At 42.2% G+C, this 17,322-nt stretch overlaps 1 protein-coding gene across 9 annotated transcripts in view; it reads right to left on the bottom strand.

The window, feature by feature from the left end:
- The window catches only part of LOC141114251 (beta-1,4 N-acetylgalactosaminyltransferase 2-like), a 330,459-nt gene that overhangs the window by 193,483 nt on the left and 119,654 nt on the right, over window positions 1–17,322 (bottom strand). Inside the window, exon 1 of one of the 9 annotated variants that reach the window (XM_073607833.1) lies at window positions 1,935–2,265. The exons of the other annotated variants lie outside the window; for them this stretch is intronic. Within the exon in view, the coding sequence (XP_073463934.1) occupies window positions 1,935–2,104 (170 nt within the window). The 5' untranslated portion in view covers window positions 2,105–2,265. Of the gene's footprint in view, window positions 1–1,934; window positions 2,266–17,322 lie in introns of those variants that run through there. 9 annotated transcript variants of the gene reach the window in all.

Raw genomic sequence — 17,322 nt, 5'->3', positions numbered from 1 at the left:
CTCTCTCCCTCCTTTCTCCCATTGCCTATCTACTTCTCTCTCCCTCTCTCCCTTTACTCCTCTCTCTCCCCCACCGCCCCTATCGCTCTCCCCCCTCTCCCTCTGCCTCTCTTTGATCTCTCTCTCCCCCTCCCCTCTCTATCCTATTTCTCTCTCTCCCCCTCCCCTCTCTCTCCTATTTCTCTCTCTCTCCCCCTCCTCGCACTCTCTCCCTCCTCTCTCCCCACTCTCCCCATCTCTCTCTCCCTCCTTTCTCCCCTCCCCACCTCCCTCTCTCTCTCTCTCTCCCTCCCCCTTTCCTTCTCTCCCTCTGCCTCTCTCTCTCCCCTGATCCTGCCTCTCTCTCCTATCTCTCTCTCTCTCCTCGCTCTCTCTCATCCCCCTCTCTTCTCTCTCTCCCCTCTCTCTCCCTCTTATCTCTCTCTCCCTCCTCGCTCTCCCTATCTCTCTCTCCCTCCTCTCCCCTTCTCGCCCCCTCTCTCTCTCTTGCCCTCCCCCTCTCTCTCCCACCTCTCTACCCTCTCTCCCTCCTCTCTCCTCCCCTCTCCCCCCCCTCTCTCTTTCCCCCCTCTCTTTCTCTCACTCCCCCCTGTCTCCCTCTCCCCCTCTATCTTTCTCTCGCTCCCCCTCTTTCTCTCTTTCCCCCTCTCTATCTCACTCCCCTTCTCTCTCTTGCTCCCCCTCTCTCTCTCTTTCCCCCCCTTTCTTTCTCTCGCTCCCCCTCCTCTCCCCCCCCTTTTTTCTCGCTCCCCTCTCTCTCTCTCTTCCCCCCTCTTTCTCTCGCTCCCCCTTCTCTCTTTCTCTTTCCCCCCTCTCTCTCCTCTCTATCCCCCTCTCTCTCCCCCTTTAAAAAAATACAAATAAAAAAAAAGATCAAGGTTTGATCTGGATCAGTGCTAGGGTTAGGGCTCATGCACACTGCATCTAAAGAAGCGGCCCCTACAGACTTTTGAGCTTTTTTGATCTCTTATTTTTGTTTATTTTATGGCTTTTTCAGGAGTTTACAGGCATATGCTCTTACAGGCAGAACCCCCCCCCCCCCAACCAAACTCACATATATTTTTGAGAGGAGCTTTCTAACAGAAAAGATGCCTAAGTGCCCGAAAACATGCAAAAAAGCACAATAAGGCTCAAAAAAGCTCAAGGAAGATCGAAAATGCACAAAAAAAAAAGATAAAATGAGCCGAGGGGGGGGATTGTGAAAAAAGACGCTTAAGCTCAATAGAAACAGATTGAGCACACAAAAGAGCACAAAAAAAGCACAAGGTTGTTCAAGCTTTTAGGCAGAGAAATAAAAGCTCAAATGCCTGTAAAAGTATTATTTTATTTTTTTTTAGCTGCAGTATATTTTTGGGACAGAATTTTTTTTTTTTTTAATTAGTGTCAGTGTCAGGAAGGATTTATATATATATATATAAAAAGCAAAATGCACACTATTGTTTTTGGTCTAACATACACAAATGTGATATATATATATATATATATATATATATATATATATATATATATATATATATATATATATATATTGTACTATTTTGGGCCAGTTTTCCTTTAATAATAAAAATAATCAGCTGTCCTTACCATTTACTGCCAAAGAAAGCCCAATTTGTCCTGAAAAAAAGCTAAGTACAATCCACCTGGATGCACAAAGTATTTGTGATGATATGTACGGTTTTACTAACACATGTCCAAGTTGCAAAATTGTGCTTAGGCATTAAAAATTTGTTTTACCCTTAGAAGCTAACGGTCAATGTCTATGGGCAAGATGAAGCAAATTATTAAAAAGCGATGTGCTCTGAATGACCTAAACAGAAGATATAGTACTCTTTTTTTTAGCTTCATTTGATTAAATTATAGCTTAATCAACTGTTGAAAATGGAGGTTCTCCTCTCTCTATGTATCTGAATTGGGTTTGCTATAGAATCACTTACCTGATCATCTCCTGAATAGATTCTGACTTTGTTCCTGTTTCTGATAATGTTTTCAATGTCACTTGAAAAGCATGTTGGTTACAGTCTGTATATAGGAAATGTCCAATGCACCACAGTGTCATTATAAATCCCGATAGAAGAATCCATTGTAAAAAGGATAAAACCTGCATAATTTTCCAAATAGATCTTGATTGTTCTTAAACAGAGAGATGCCGATTGTAGAGAGATGTGTATCTATAAAGAAACAGGTGTCTACATGCTCAATCCGGAGCTACAGTAAATAATGTTAACATGGCCACACCTCAGGCATATTAAGGCTAATGCAGACAGTGCTTTGGCATTTTTTTTAGTTTATATCAAGTTAATTTTTGGCAGAATTGAATGCACAGAGCAATACAATGGAAGTCTGGGTTTGCCTAAAAGGTTCTCAGAGCAGTGGCAGATGATGCTCATTTTTCCGGGGGGGAAATGGCCCGCGGCCCCCTCTCCCCCAGCCAGTCAGCCAGGCAACCAACCACAGTGTTTCCGCATCACTGCAGTGTGAACGAAGCCTTAGGACTCCCAATCAGGAAGCGGGTCCTGAGACCCGATTGACCGGGAAGAGAAAGAGGAAGACATTAGCGAATATTAATTCACTAATTTCAAACAACTGGGCGGGCTGTTGGACAGTGATCTGCGCCCCAAGCCCACCCTCCGGCTCTAATCATGGGCTTTGAAAAAGAACAAAAAACATTGGAATCCATGCGTCCGGCACCCTGCATGAAGATTAGGGGCGAGCGCATGGATTAGGGGGGCGGCGCCCTTGGCTCAGAGTAAAGATTTTCTATGTCTTAGGGAACATCTAGAAGTGTCAATTGTGCCTAATCAATATCATAAAGACTTATCTTGAATTCCTCCAGAATAATTGGTAGTGCTCATCTGTTGTGTTTTACACTGCATCCTACAGAACTCCTAGAAACTCCTGTTTATTATTTATTATAGGTACTTATATGAAGCCATCAATTTACACAACACTTTGCATAGTACAGTACATTCACATTGGTCTCTGCCCTCAAGGAGCTTACAAGCTAATGTCCCTAAGCCCTGGTTCACATTGGTGCGATCTGACATGTCAAATCGCATGCCAAATCGTCGGCAATGGCACCGTCCTAATTGGTGCGGCGCCGCACTGATTTACAAAACTAGTTTCTGTATTAATTTTGGCGATTTTGGGGTGCGATTTCCATTGACATCTGTACAGAAACCCGCACAGATGTCTCTGAAATCGTCCCTGAAATCAGGACTGACATGCGGGAATGAAATTGTGCAAGTTCAGCTGAACTCGCACAATTTCATTCCCACACTCAGTGCGAACAAAGGCTAAAGCCGGGTACACACTACAGTTTTTTTTTCATGCACAAAAAAAATCTGACAGCTCGCTTGGGAGCCGATGGACCAACCTCGCATGATCTCCCCCTCTGAGCTGTTGTGTTCTGCCATTGGTTGAGAGCTCTGATTGGGAGTCGGTCAGCTGCTGGTTTTCCAGCATGCACGTCCGACAGAAGCCGGGCTTCTAGAGAAAAAAAAAAGGAGGAGGGTTTGGGACTTTGTATGCGGCACAGGACAAAGATCAGGTGCCTCCATCCCTAGTTGCTGCATGGATAAGGAGAGGATTTGGGACTTTGAATGAAACATGCAAGTCAAAAAGCGACATGGCCAAATTGTGTCTGGTGAATGTGTAAATTGTTATATCCAAATACGCTAGGTCATAGCATAATACAAACAAAAATTACATTCATAGGTAAAATTTATTTTGTGAAAAAAAAATGGTGAAAATACTGCGCCGACCTCAAATTTGAGCAGCCAACACAACAATCAGACTTATGCCCCATACACACGGTCGGATTTTCCGACGGAAAATGTGCGATCGGAGCGTGTTGTCGGAAATTCCAACCGTGTGTGGGCTTCATCGGACATTTTCCATCGGATTTTCCGACACACAAAGTTTGAGAGCAGGCTATAAAATTTTCCGACAGCAAAATCCGATCGCATCAGTTCCGACCGTGTGTGGCCAATTCCGACGCATGCTCAGAAGAAATTCTGAGAGGGAACAGCTCGGTCTGGTAAAATTAGCGTTCGGAATGGATACAGCACTTTCTTCACGCTGCAATGTTTTAAATTGTTTAATACAGCGCACTCTCTTCTTCTTTATAATGTGAGAAGAATGAAGTAGTTTTGCTGCTCATATTCACACAGACTTCTAACAAACTCCTTTCTTTATTATTTATCGGGATTCCCTCAATATATTTTGATTTGTCACATCTGACCAAATTTCTTTTTTGTTGTTTTATTTTTGTTTTGTATTTTTTTCAAGGCTGATTATTTTTTTTTTGTGTTTGTATTTTTTTCCAGGCTGATGTATTTTTTTATTTTTTTTGGGTTTTACTCCATAATATTTTTGTGTGTGTTTTGTGTGTCAAGTTACCACAACACCATTATTATCTTGCATTATTTAATCTCAAGGAGGTTGCTTGGTGTTGGTGTCCCTTGTTAATTTCACATTGTAGTTTACAAATGTACCTGCCTCCTCACAAACAAACTGTCCTTTTTGAAGTAAAACATACATAGGCAAGTATAATTCAAAACAAAATTCCTTTATTAAGGGCTCTGAACCAAACAAAGAGGGAGGCAACGCTGGATAAACAGGAGAAATTAGCGAAGCCTGGGACCCCCAGGGCAGACATCAATTCTTTTCCAGCAAAATTGGTGGCCTGAGGAGTCCATATATAAGGGAGTACAGTCTGGTCCAGAAGTCCCAGAGATCCTGAAAGCAGCAGATGACATCTGTGTCCTCAGGCTGTGGTCATACAAGAGACTGCATCTTTCGTCACACCAGACTGAACCCAGGGCCATCACTCTCTGGTCTTCCTTCCACGCTTCCTTCCACGCTGTGGCTGTGGTGGTGTAGTTGTGGCAGGAGGAGGAGGATGGTCCAACTCAATCACGTCGGTATTGGGTGTGATTTCGCCACTCACCCCCTTAGTTAGGACTTTATAAAGAAGTTTCACACACATGAGGCGTTGACCCTCCTGCATGCCCTTCAGTTTGGTGGCAGCCATGCAGGCAAAGGCCTCTTCAGGAGTGGAGGTGGTTCTGAGGGATGCAGAAGCCTCCTGAATGAGCCTGAGTTCTGAATCCTGCACGTGACTCCCCTTCCTGGGTCTTTTGTTTGGAAGGCGGGGGGGAGGAACCTGCGATTCGGTCAGGCTCCTACTGGTCCCAGGCTTCTCCTGGCTGCCACTTAGCCCCGCCTCCTCCTGGCTGCCACTAACCCCCGCCTCCTCCTGGCTGCCACATTCCACAGCCTCCTCCTGTGTGCCACATTCCAGAGCCTCGTCCTGGCTGAGGTCTTCTTGTGTATGAAAAAGGGACATAGTTTTAGTTTTTTTCTTCATCAATCACACACAATTTTCACCTCATGACTGTTGCAAATTGAATGTTAACAAATATTACAGACTATCCTTCTGAGCCCAGAATTTTTCATTCTTGTCCCAATTATTTTTGCCCACTACTCTCTATTGATATGTAAAAAACTGTATTAAATCAGCAATTAGTTATCAATAACAATAATAATAATATCTAGCAAACATCATTTATTTATTGACCAGAAATCTGTAGAAGAATGCTATACCTGACTCCATCTGGGCTCCTCCACTTCTTCCTGGCTGGAAGTCCCAGGTTGGACATCGGAAGCCTCAGCTGGGGTGGAAGGAAGAGTGGAAGGAAGAGTGGAGAGGTATTCCCTGACTCCAGTCTGGTCTGACAGAAATCGTAGGCTCTCATAGTACCACAGCCTGGCGACATAAATGTCATCTGCTGCAGCTCCGGATCTCTGGGAATCCGTGACCTTCTTGCTCTCCCTAAGATAAGTGCTCCTCAGGCCACCAATTTTGGCTTTAAAATAGGGGATGGTTGCTGTGGGGACCACCGGCTTCACCAACTCCAGCAGTTTCTCCAGCGCTGTCTGCCTCTTTTGTTTATGATTATAATGTGGATGTTTCACCTGCCACAGACAGGGCAGCTCCCTGTACTTGTCTATGAACAGGGGGAGGAAGTTGTGGTCATTGAAGTAATCCATTTTATCTGCAAGACACAACACGAGACAAACCTTAATGTCAGGCAAAACTCTCCTAATCTTGTTACAATATAGGCCTCAATCTAGAAACAGTATAGGTCCAAGTTTAGATCTTACCTTCGTTATCACGATCGGCGCCTCCGATACTCCTTCCTCCACTCACAGATCGTACGTACTACGCACGCATGTTACGCTTTATACACACTGCGCATGCGTGTAACTTCGCCCGCCCCTGACGTTCTTTCTAGTCTATTCCCCGCCCCTTTTCATTCGGCACAGTGGGGGAAGAGCACATGGCGGAGACACAACAGGTGCGTGCTAATTACACCAACGAGGAGGAGAAGGAGGAAAGCCCGGAGCCTGAAACGTCTGGATCCAGAAGGAAAAGATTTAAGGCATCGAATATGTCCTTTGGGGAGATGTTGGAGATGGTCGTCATCCCAAAGAAGGCCGACTATGACGGGAAGTATGGACCCTACCCCAACCCCAATGTCAGAAAGGCAAATATCATGGCGAAAGTGGTCAAGAGTCTGCACCGGAATTTCGAAAGATCAGCTCAGGAAGCGGTGGTCGGACCTGAAATTAAGAGAGCATGAGTAGTACCGAAAGATCCGGAGAGTGCTGCAAAAAAGTAAGTAGTAGTCCTGTGTTCCTATTCTTTATGTTTATTACGTTCGTGCTGCTTCATGTGCTTTTCTTAACTGTTATCCAGTTTCAAAAGGCAACTTTCATGTTCATGGGCACATTATTCGTTCGTATAAAACATTGCTTGTTCGGCCTAGAAAACACCATTGTTTTGGCCATATGCATTTGCGCACATTTTTTAGGGCCTACTTGTCTGAAACTAATTTGGTTGTGTAGATGTGTTTGTTACTAGAATGAAATGCAAACTAGATTCTGTGTAAGGAGAGGACACTCAGCAGCTGGTTACACATCTGGACGCTGGAGCACTAGTGTGGGACACAAGAACACCCTTTTTATTAGGGGGCCCACACAGGTGCTCCAGTGTATACTATAGGGGTGTCTCCATCTGTGAAGCTTGGACAAAACAGGTAAAGTATTGAAGCTTGACAAAGGACACAAAAAATTCTACATCTTGGAACTCTGCCAAAATAGACAATTGTACCCCACTTCCAAGCAATGTTTCATATTTATAGTTCTGCCATCAAATATCTGTGTGCTAAATATACCAATTTTTTTTACAAAAAAGACTCGGAGGACACGCCTCATCCGAGGAGACCACAGGACCACTCTGGAAGAAGGGGAAATCCACCCAAGACAAGCAGAGCAGGAGGAGGAAGACGTGGTGGAAATTGGCACCACAACAGGTGAGTGCCTGCGACCACAGGCTCAGGTAAGAGATGGATGCCGGCATATTTATAATACATGGCGTTTTTTGGTTTCTATCTTTTTAGGTGATCGTGATGTTGTGGATCCAGATCCTTTCACCTCGGAAAGTGCACAGATCCTGCACGGGAAGATCATGGGGTGTAATAGGAACTTGGAAAACATCAAGAAAAACATCAATGATGTTCTTCAAAAAATGAAGAACATCATTGATGTTTTAGGGAGAGTTTAAAACCCCTCCAAATCCCTTTGTTTTTTTGTGTGCTTCAAATTTTTTAAATTTTTTGACAAATTTGAGAAAAGCCAAATTTTGAAGAGGCACACAGTGTGTCAACATGTGCTATCTGTCATCACGGGAGATCAATGGAAGCGTTTTGGGGGTGCAACCCCTTCCTCGATAATAAAGTAGCTGTGAGGAAGGGGTTGCACCCCCCAAACACGTCCCTTGATCCCCCATGATGGCAGGTAGCACATGTTGACATTCGTAAATTCGTAAAAATCTTTAAAATTTGGCTTTTCCTGGGGTGACTTCACTCCATCTGAACGAAATATCAAACACAGTTTGTAAATACTTATGCCTGATATTGCCTTCAAGTTCTACCAAATGTGAAATTTGTAAGTTCAAGATTTGTGTCTTTCTTGTTGGTTTTAAACATGCCTGTTTTATCTTAAATGGACATTTCTACTTTTTCTAATGTGACCCCAAAAATTGTTATACAACAAACATGTTGGTTTGTTTTAAAAACCTTTTCTAAATGCACATGTGATTGTGCTGGTATTAAAAAGATTGTTAATCAAGAATGTGTGGATTATTATCTCAACGCTCCAACACTTTTGTGGTGCTCTAATTGGTGTTTTCTGTGACAATGGGTGTTATTTCCTAAGGGCAAATCCACTTTGCACTACAAGTGCAGTTTCAGTGCAGTTTCAAGTGCACCTGTAGTGCAAAGTGTCTCTGCCTTTAGTAAATAACACCCAACAGTGCTTTGTAAGGTTACACAATCATGCCATTTTCAGGACTCACCACATTTCTGTCAGGGTCAGCTAAAACAAACACAAGCAGTAAATGTCACCAAAGATTTGAGTAGTTTTTTTTTTTTTTTAATTTCAAAAAGGTTTTAGACATTGTCTGGCATATTGATAGCCCCCCTACCCGCAAAGAATTCAAGGTATCTTAGCCGGACATTACAGGCACTCAGGGGCGGCAAGCCAGGACGCCGTCAGGGTTGGTTCATTTGGAATTCCAGCCTCAGGTCCAACTGAGCCAGCATAGTTGGCAGAATGTTGCTGTAAAGAGTTGTGTAGAACACAGCACGCCAGGATAATATGATTCAGTTTGTACTCCGCCATGTGTATGGGTGTAAGAAATAGGCAGAACCGGCTAGCTAAGATTCCAAACGTGTTCTCCACCACTCTTCTGGCTCTGGCCAGCCGGTAATTAAAAACCCTCTGGTCCAGGGTGAGGGTCCTCATCGGGAATGGCCGCATAAGATGGTCCCCCAGCGCAAATGCTTCATCCGCAACCAAGACGAATGGGAGTCCTTCCACATTGTCTTCTGGAGGTGGCAAGTCCAAGCTGCCATTCTGGAGACACCTGTAGAACTCCGTCTGGGCGATGACTCCACCATCGGACATCCGGCCATTCTTCCCCACGTCCACATACAGGAACTCATAAGTAGCCAACCCCACCGCCAACATCACAATACTATTGAACCCCTTATAATTATAATAGTATGACCCCGAGTTGGGTGGTGGGACGATGTGGACGTGTTTCCCATCAATTGCCCCTCCGCAGTTAGGAAAGTTCCACCGCTGGGCAAAGTGGGAGGGCACAGTCTGCCATTCCTGTGGCGTGGAAGGAAACTGTGGAGTCAAACCAAAAAAAAAAACAATTATTCATTTTGCACATAAACAGGGAAAGCAGATTAGACACAAACATTCTTGGCCAACATCAAGATAACATTTATTTGAGGGAGTTTTTAAAGACCAAAGTATAAGGTACACCTATCAGATCCCCCCCCCCTCATGGGCCATTTCTGACATTATAGGGGGGGGAGCTCTTGGACAGGTAACCCTCTCCACTTCATTGAGAGATGAATGCCTAAATAAAGGGTATTGCTTTGAACAGCCCCTCCTTAGTTACACTATTGGCAGCCCACTGGACAGGTAAGAAGTGTCATATTACAAAGATATAAATACACATTGTACACATTTGAGCACATTTGGACATTCTGCTATTACCTATCAAGATAATAATAGGATACAAAAACTTTAAACAGTACCATTTGAAAGTATACAGGCAGGCCCTTGCACTACATGCTTTGAGGAATTCATCCATAAATCTGACCACAAAAGAGATGGGTATAGTGTGTATGGGTTTGCCAAAGTCAGCAGATAGGTGATTGAGGATAGATAGAGAATTGGTGACAGCTGACTTATCAGTTGGGGGGAGGGAGGGTTAAAAATGATTTGGGGACACCCAAAAAAAGCCTCTGGCACTCTGCCTGAATTTAAATCAAATCACATTTATAAACATTTTAGGGGGTATTTAGGGTAAAGCACTACTATGGAGCTGATAAAATACATTGTTAAGTGACTACATGAGGTGAATATAGGGCCAGGAGACCATGCTGGGGAGGTAAGTGAAGGCAAATATGTATGAAGGACAAAAAAAATAATTACATAAAAAACCAGCATGCATGAGGACAAAGGGGACATTCACAGCATATTCCAATCATGGTAATTAGGGAATGTGGAAAGAAATACAATATATTATCAAACATTAAATACAATAAAATGTGATGTTAAAGGATAAAAATCTTACCTTAATATACTCCTTCTGCAGGACCTGGATGATGGCAGAACAGGTCTCTGGGATAATGATCCCCAGAGCCTGGGGGGAGATGCCTGTCGAGAATTTGAGGTCCTGCAGGCTTCTCCCCGTCGCCAAGTACCGCAGGGTGGCGACGAGCCTCTGCTACGGAGTGATGGCTTGCCTCATGCAGGTATCCTGCCTGCTGATATAGGGGGTCAGCAAAGCCAACAAACAGTGAAATACGGGGTCCGTCATCCGGAGAAATTTCCTGAAATCATCAGGATTATTCTCACGGATCTCACGGAGCAAAGGCATATGACAGAACTGGTCACGCTGGAGCAACCAATTCTTGGTCCATGAACTCCTCCCCACCCTGTTCATGGATTGGACTTGTGTCAAGGTAAGGACCCCAACACCAAGCCCCCGCACAGCACGAACTCTACGAGGAGTACGTATACACAACATGGCTAGAAAACGGTCGGCTGCTCAGAACGAAGTAACAGAACGCACTGAAGAACAGCAAGGCCTGTGAAGAGCGACCTGAAAAACAGCAACGAGCGGACAAGAACACAATGACAGAGTCACGCGTAGCTTGCTGCACGCACTGTAGAGCAGATACAAACCCACAAGCACAAACTGAACAGCAGAAAACGATCTGAAAACCACGAGTCTGAAAAAGCCCGAATTGTCTCTCACCAAACTTTTACTAACACGAGATTAGCAAAAGGAGCCCAAAGGGTGCCGCGCTTGGTTCAGAACTGCCCTTTTATAGTCTCGTCGTACGTGGTGTACGTGACCGCGTTCTTGGCAAGTGGAAATTCCGACAACTTTGTGCGACTGTGTGTACGCAAAACAAGTTTGAGCCAACATCCGTCGGAAAAAAATCCATGGACTTTGTTGTCGGAATGTCCGATCAATGTCCGATCGTGTGTACGGGGCATTATTGTATTGTGAAATTTATAATAAATGTGTAGCGCTATTGATGTATATAATACACAAGGACCTGACCAGAATGGAAATCTGGAGGCAGATTGTGTTGTAGATACTAATAATAATATAATAATATAACACTCAATGGCTAGAGTGTATAAAGGTTACAACCAAAAAAAAAAACAATTAGATGTGTAACTAGAACATGCAAATTCAAAATACGACCACATAAGCGATATGAAATCGCATTCAGTCACCTGAACTCACATATAATGTGATATTAGGAAGTGGAGTGTAATGCCCCGTACACACGGTCGGACTTGCCAACGGGATAACCTCGGTTGGCATTTCCGATGGAAGGATTTAGAACATGTTCTGTATCTAAGTCCGTCGGAAATGCCGACAGAAAAAGTCCGATGGGGCATGCACATGGTCGGAATATCCGACCAAAGGCTCCCATCGGACTTTTACTGTCGGAAATTCCGACCGTGTGTACACGGCATCAGTGAAATATATACAAAGGATAGAACAGTTGGGTTTGCAAATCCTAAAGCAACTATTTAAATGGTGTGAAATCTCATATACTCAAATAGACCTATATATATATGAACAAAGGAATATTATATAGTATATCACAGAAGATTCCAAACACTATAAATGATAATGTGATTAAAATGAAAATATGTAAGCGATCAAATATCACACAAAAACGCATGAACTCAAGAAAGTGAAAAAAAAACCTGAAAAGTATATTCCAACACTGATTCGAAACGGTGTCAGTTTCAATTGAACAGGTAAAATGCGCAGTAAAGTGAAAACACTACCCTGGGTGTCATTTTAACCTTAGAGTGCACTGAAATGCAATATAGAAATTTAGATAACACACCAATTGTCTTGCATTAATGTTGCATGAATATTTATCTGCTACATTATTACGGACTTTCATCAGTTCTTTTTGTGTGGTTTATCTTTATTGTGGGATTCCATTTTTTTTTTGTATCTGTATATTTTGGATTAGATGCACCTATATTACATTGCATATGACATTTGAGAATATATTTATACTATTTTCAGGTCTCATTTGGGTACATATTTTGATAATGTTTTTGTTATATTACAGTTTTTTTATTTACCCCAAGGTGCAGGCATCGTTTCAAATCAGTGTTGGAATATACTTTTCATTTTTTTGTTTTTTTTTCACTTTCTTGAGTTCATGCGATTTTATGTGATAGTTGATCGCTTAATAATTTAATCCTAAATGTCGGTTAGGAACTAAAATGGTGAACCGACACGTAGGATAAATAGACGGCGCTCAGAAACAATAAGAGTATACCTTGCAGTATACAATAGTGGTGACAACCTCTATTAAAAAATTAATCACCTAAGTGTAGCACACTTATTTAGCAGTGAACCAAATAGCATAAAGCCTGTGAAAATAAAATATAAATATATATGTGACTATATAATTATACAAAAACATATATGTATGACAAAAAAAATGTGTAAAGGTAAACACGTGCAAATGTTTCAATCCATGCTGCAAAAATCAACACTCCAAATAAAGTCCATAAACTATAATACAGCCTCCAAACAAGCTGCAAGTGATAAATAAATTGGTGACGAATAAAAAATCAAGTGTCCCATACAAATAAATAAATAAATAAATAAATGATTTCTCAGTGATTGTTGTCCACTGATGAGTGACTCCGTGCGTCTTCCACCTCACCACCGTGCCAGTGAATCACACTCTCCAGACATACACTCACCGATATGGAATGCCAGCATTCTCATGCAAGGCAAAACACGCTTTCTTTACCACACTCCAGGGTAAATAATATATACGATGTTCACGGTGATGGTATTCAATGGATCCACATAAAAGAAAATGAATGCTCCAATAGCATCCAATATGTGGATCCATTGAATACCACGCCCTTTTCTGGCCTATTCTGACGCTTTTGCATCATCTCCCAGAGGATCACCAACCTAAATCTGACGCTCTCCTGTTTTGATGACATTTGGTTGCCTATTATAAACTGCTTAAATGTGAGTACCATTCTGTCATCTGCGTTCAATAAAGAGTGTTTTATGGTTTTACGCTATGGAATCTCCTCTTTCTTCTCTTATGCCTAAAACGTCACCGTGACCCAGAAACAGCCTGTGGATTGCCGCACAGTGGCATACACTGTGACTGCGCATTACCCCCGCAGGGGTTAAAGAAGCTGCCTGAAACGTCATCGTGACCCAGAAACTGCCTGTGGATTGCCGCACAGTGGCATACACTGTGACTGCGCATTACCCCCGCAGGGGTTAAAGAAGCTGGTGAGTGTCCGCATGATCACAAGACACGAGCACCTGGTCACCAAGATTTATACAAATACCTGCCTTGTTTTACAAAGATGTCAAGTTTTTCACTTAAATTGCACTGAGCACTAGTCACAATTTAACCTATGTAATTATTCAGCAATGTTATGTTTGTCAATCACTATATGGGGTTTTTATGCGGATGGAATAGCTTTGGCTAAAGTCATTTTTTGATTTCATCCCCTGTTCCCCTTCCCCCTCCCCCAATTCAAAGGGGGCCAACCTAGCCGTTAAATTTGCTATATGCGATTTTGTTTATATTTTGTTTATAATTTACATGCGATTTTACATGTGGGATTTGGCTACACACGATTTACAAAATATTTTTTAAACTAGGACCACAATACACCTACACACTCCAAAGGGGGTCACTTTGCTGTATTATGTTTGGTTTTATTCTCGTTGAATTTTTTATTTGCAATTTTGGTCTATACTTTATATGCGACTTTACATATGGGATTTGGCTAAACACGATTTACCAAGTATTTCTATGAATTAGGACTGCGGCACACCCACACACTAACCCTTCACCTACCTTCTGTTTTTTCCACCTTGGTGGAAATCACATTTGTGGAGGCAGCAGTCCTTTATGCGATTTCTTCCATTTTTTCAATTTTTTTCCATTTTTCCACTTTTTTCTCCACTAGGACAACGTTACACCTACACACTCCAAAGGGAGTCACTTTGCTGTTTTATGTTTTGTTTTTATTTTCGTTGAATTTTCTTTTATTTGCAATTTTGGTTTATGCGACTTTATATATGGGATTTGGCTACACAGAATTTACCAAGTATTTCTATAAATTAGGACAGCGCCACACCCACACACTAACCCTTCACTATATGCGATTTCATATCGCTTATGTGGTCACATTCTGAATTTGCATGTTCTAGTTACACATCTAATTGTTTTTTGTTTTTTTTTTGGTTGTAACCTTTATACACTCTAGCCATTGAGTGTTATATTATTGTACAGAGAGGAGATAAGGGCACTCTAGTGGAGGTGGGTAGCTGGTCAGAAGGATGATAGTGATGAGATGGCACTTCTGGCAGCACTTTGGTTAGAGGAGAAGCAACTCTGAAGATATAAAAAAGGAAAAGAAAGGTGCCTCTAAGTGCAGTATGCAAAATTTAATAAAGTGCACAAAGGGTTAAAAGCACTTACAAGATTGTTGAGTGTTAAAGGACATGATAAAATCAGGAGTCCTCATCTGTGGCATGTGTCCATCCTCAGCATGGTGGTAGAGAGCAGTGTAGAGCCGTCCAGCAGCTGTAAAGCATTCTCATGCGTGTTGGAAAGAGGAGGCAGCAGGGAAGCCTGTATTCACCATGGGACACACAAGGCTGATGGTGTCAGTGTAGAGAAGGGGGCGGTAACGCGTTTCGGAGCATGTGCGGCTCCTTCGTCAGACCTACGCCCATACTCCTCAAGCTGGCTTATGAATGGTGAGGGGGAGGAGCAAGGGGAGGAGTGTGGGCAGATGTTGAATACACAATGATAAGGGAAGTGACAGATGTATTATGAGGACGGCCAAGGCGACCGTGTACTCGCAAAATGGATCATTAACATCAGTGCTATATACAATGAAGTCCTGAAGGAATTTGACACAGGGGTACAGGGCACAGATGGCAGTGGTTAAATTAACAATAATAAATAAATATACAAACATAAGGTTGACATTGAATCAATATACAGGTGTGTTACATGGTCGGCCGGGTGTCTATATGCATGTGTTACAAAGGCGGCCGGGCATTTGCACACATGCAAATAGGGTCGTAAGTCTAATGTTGAGTTGACAATGAATACATCTACAGCCGTGTTACAAGGGCGGCCAGGCATTTATACACATGTGTTACAGGGGCGGCCAGGCATCTATGTGCATGTGTTACAAAGGCAGCCGGGCGTTTGTACACATGCAAATAAGGTCGTAAGTCTAATGTTAAATCAACAATGAATAAATATGTAGCCGTGTTACAAGGGCAGCTGGGGAGCTATACACCTGTGTTACAGGGGCGGTCAGGCGTCTGTACACATGCAAATGAAGTAATAAATCTGTTGTAAGGGGATAAAAAAAAAGGAATAAGCGATAGTGTATAGTGGATGTTGTGTGAATTGTACTGATTATGTCTGTAACAATGATCAAACAATGCTGAATATTACTTTACAATGAATAAGTGTATAGGTGTGTTACAAGGGCTTCTATACACTAAAGACAGATAGAGGAAAATAGTGGATGCTTATACAAGTTGTACGAATTGTGCAGGTTATGCCTGTAGCAATAATCTCACGGTGAGAGGTATTACTCAACTGTGTACTAGTATATAGAAGTGTTACAGGGGCGGCTGGGCGTCTATAGACTACAGAAGGGTAATAGGAGGTGGTGGATACTTATGCAAATAGCGCAGATTATACCTGTAGAAATACTCTGACAATAATAGATAATAATAGATAATAATAGACTGTAAATAAGTACAGGGGCGGCCGGGCATTTACACACCCGCAAATAAGGTCACAAATCTACTATAAGGAATTAACTTATAGGAATAGGTAATAAGATGTAATGGATGCTCTACAAATAGTATTTGATTGTGACAGATGGCAGATATGTACATGTATAACAGGCAAACACCATTACGTATGGATATGAAAATAAGGAGGGATAAATGATAAATGAACAACTAAATGTATTAGATCATATAACTTACTGTAGTAGATCATATAACTTACACAAGATAAAGTTAGGAGGTTAAAGGTGGATAGTATACTAGTAGTGGATAATGAATAGACACCATAATATCACAGTCTGTATGTTAAATGTAGTATCATCTAGAGTAAGGTGCTAATTTCCAATTCTTCATTAATACCTCCAGGCGAAAGTACGTCAAGAGCGTATATCCAATAATTCTCCCGTTGGCAGAGACGTTTAAGTCTCTCTGCCGCAGGGAGAGTGGCTGGTATGGATTCAATGATCCATACTTTTAGGCCTACGGTGGATTTAGGATGATGTTGGGTGAAATGTCGTGGGACGCTATGGTGGTCTTTACTGGCCTCGATGAATCGGCGGTGCTCTCCAAAACACTAGCGTAGGGGGCGTATAGTTCGACCTACATAGTGGAGGCCGCAGGGGCAGGTCAGGCAGTATACTACATGGTCTGTAGAACAGGTGTAGAATTCTGGAATTTTGTATGTTTTATTTTTAATCGTGAATGTTTTTTGACCATGTTGTACAAAACTGCATGTAAGGCAAAGGGGTTTGCGGCATTGATACATCCCAATCATAAAAAAGAGTTGGAGTGAAGATGACGTATTTGTTTTCTTTTTGAGTTTGCTTGCGGCAATCTTTCCCTTAATGTTTTGTGCTTTCCTATATGAAAATGTAGGTTTATTTGGTATACTGTCTTTAAAATGGGGATCCTGCAGTAGTATTGGCCAATGTTTATGAACTATGTGTTCCATATTTTTGTATTTGTTATGAAATTGAGTCATGAACCGAATGTCCTTTGATGAATTCATTTTATGGGTATAAGTATCAGGATTGACCTATGTGGTGTAGGCTTGTTCGATGAATGATGGAGGGTAGCCTTTTTCAATAAATTTTTGTGTGAGATTTATGCATTATGTCTGATAGTCTGACTGCATGGTGCAATTATGTCTGAGACGGCAGAATTGACTTTTTGGAATGTTTTTTAACCAACGAGGGTGATGGCAACTATTGAAGTGCAGATAGGAATTCCCAGCAGTGGGTTTGCAATAATTCATGAAATAGATCAAGGTCTAAGAATGCTAGATGTGTTTTATCATGAACAGATGTAAAGGATAG

The sequence above is a fragment of the Aquarana catesbeiana genome, linkage group LG12 (genome assembly GCF_042186555.1).
Source record: "Aquarana catesbeiana isolate 2022-GZ linkage group LG12, ASM4218655v1, whole genome shotgun sequence".
Classification (NCBI taxonomy): domain Eukaryota; kingdom Metazoa; phylum Chordata; class Amphibia; order Anura; family Ranidae; genus Aquarana; species Aquarana catesbeiana.
This window is presented reverse-complemented; position numbering and strand designations above follow the sequence as displayed.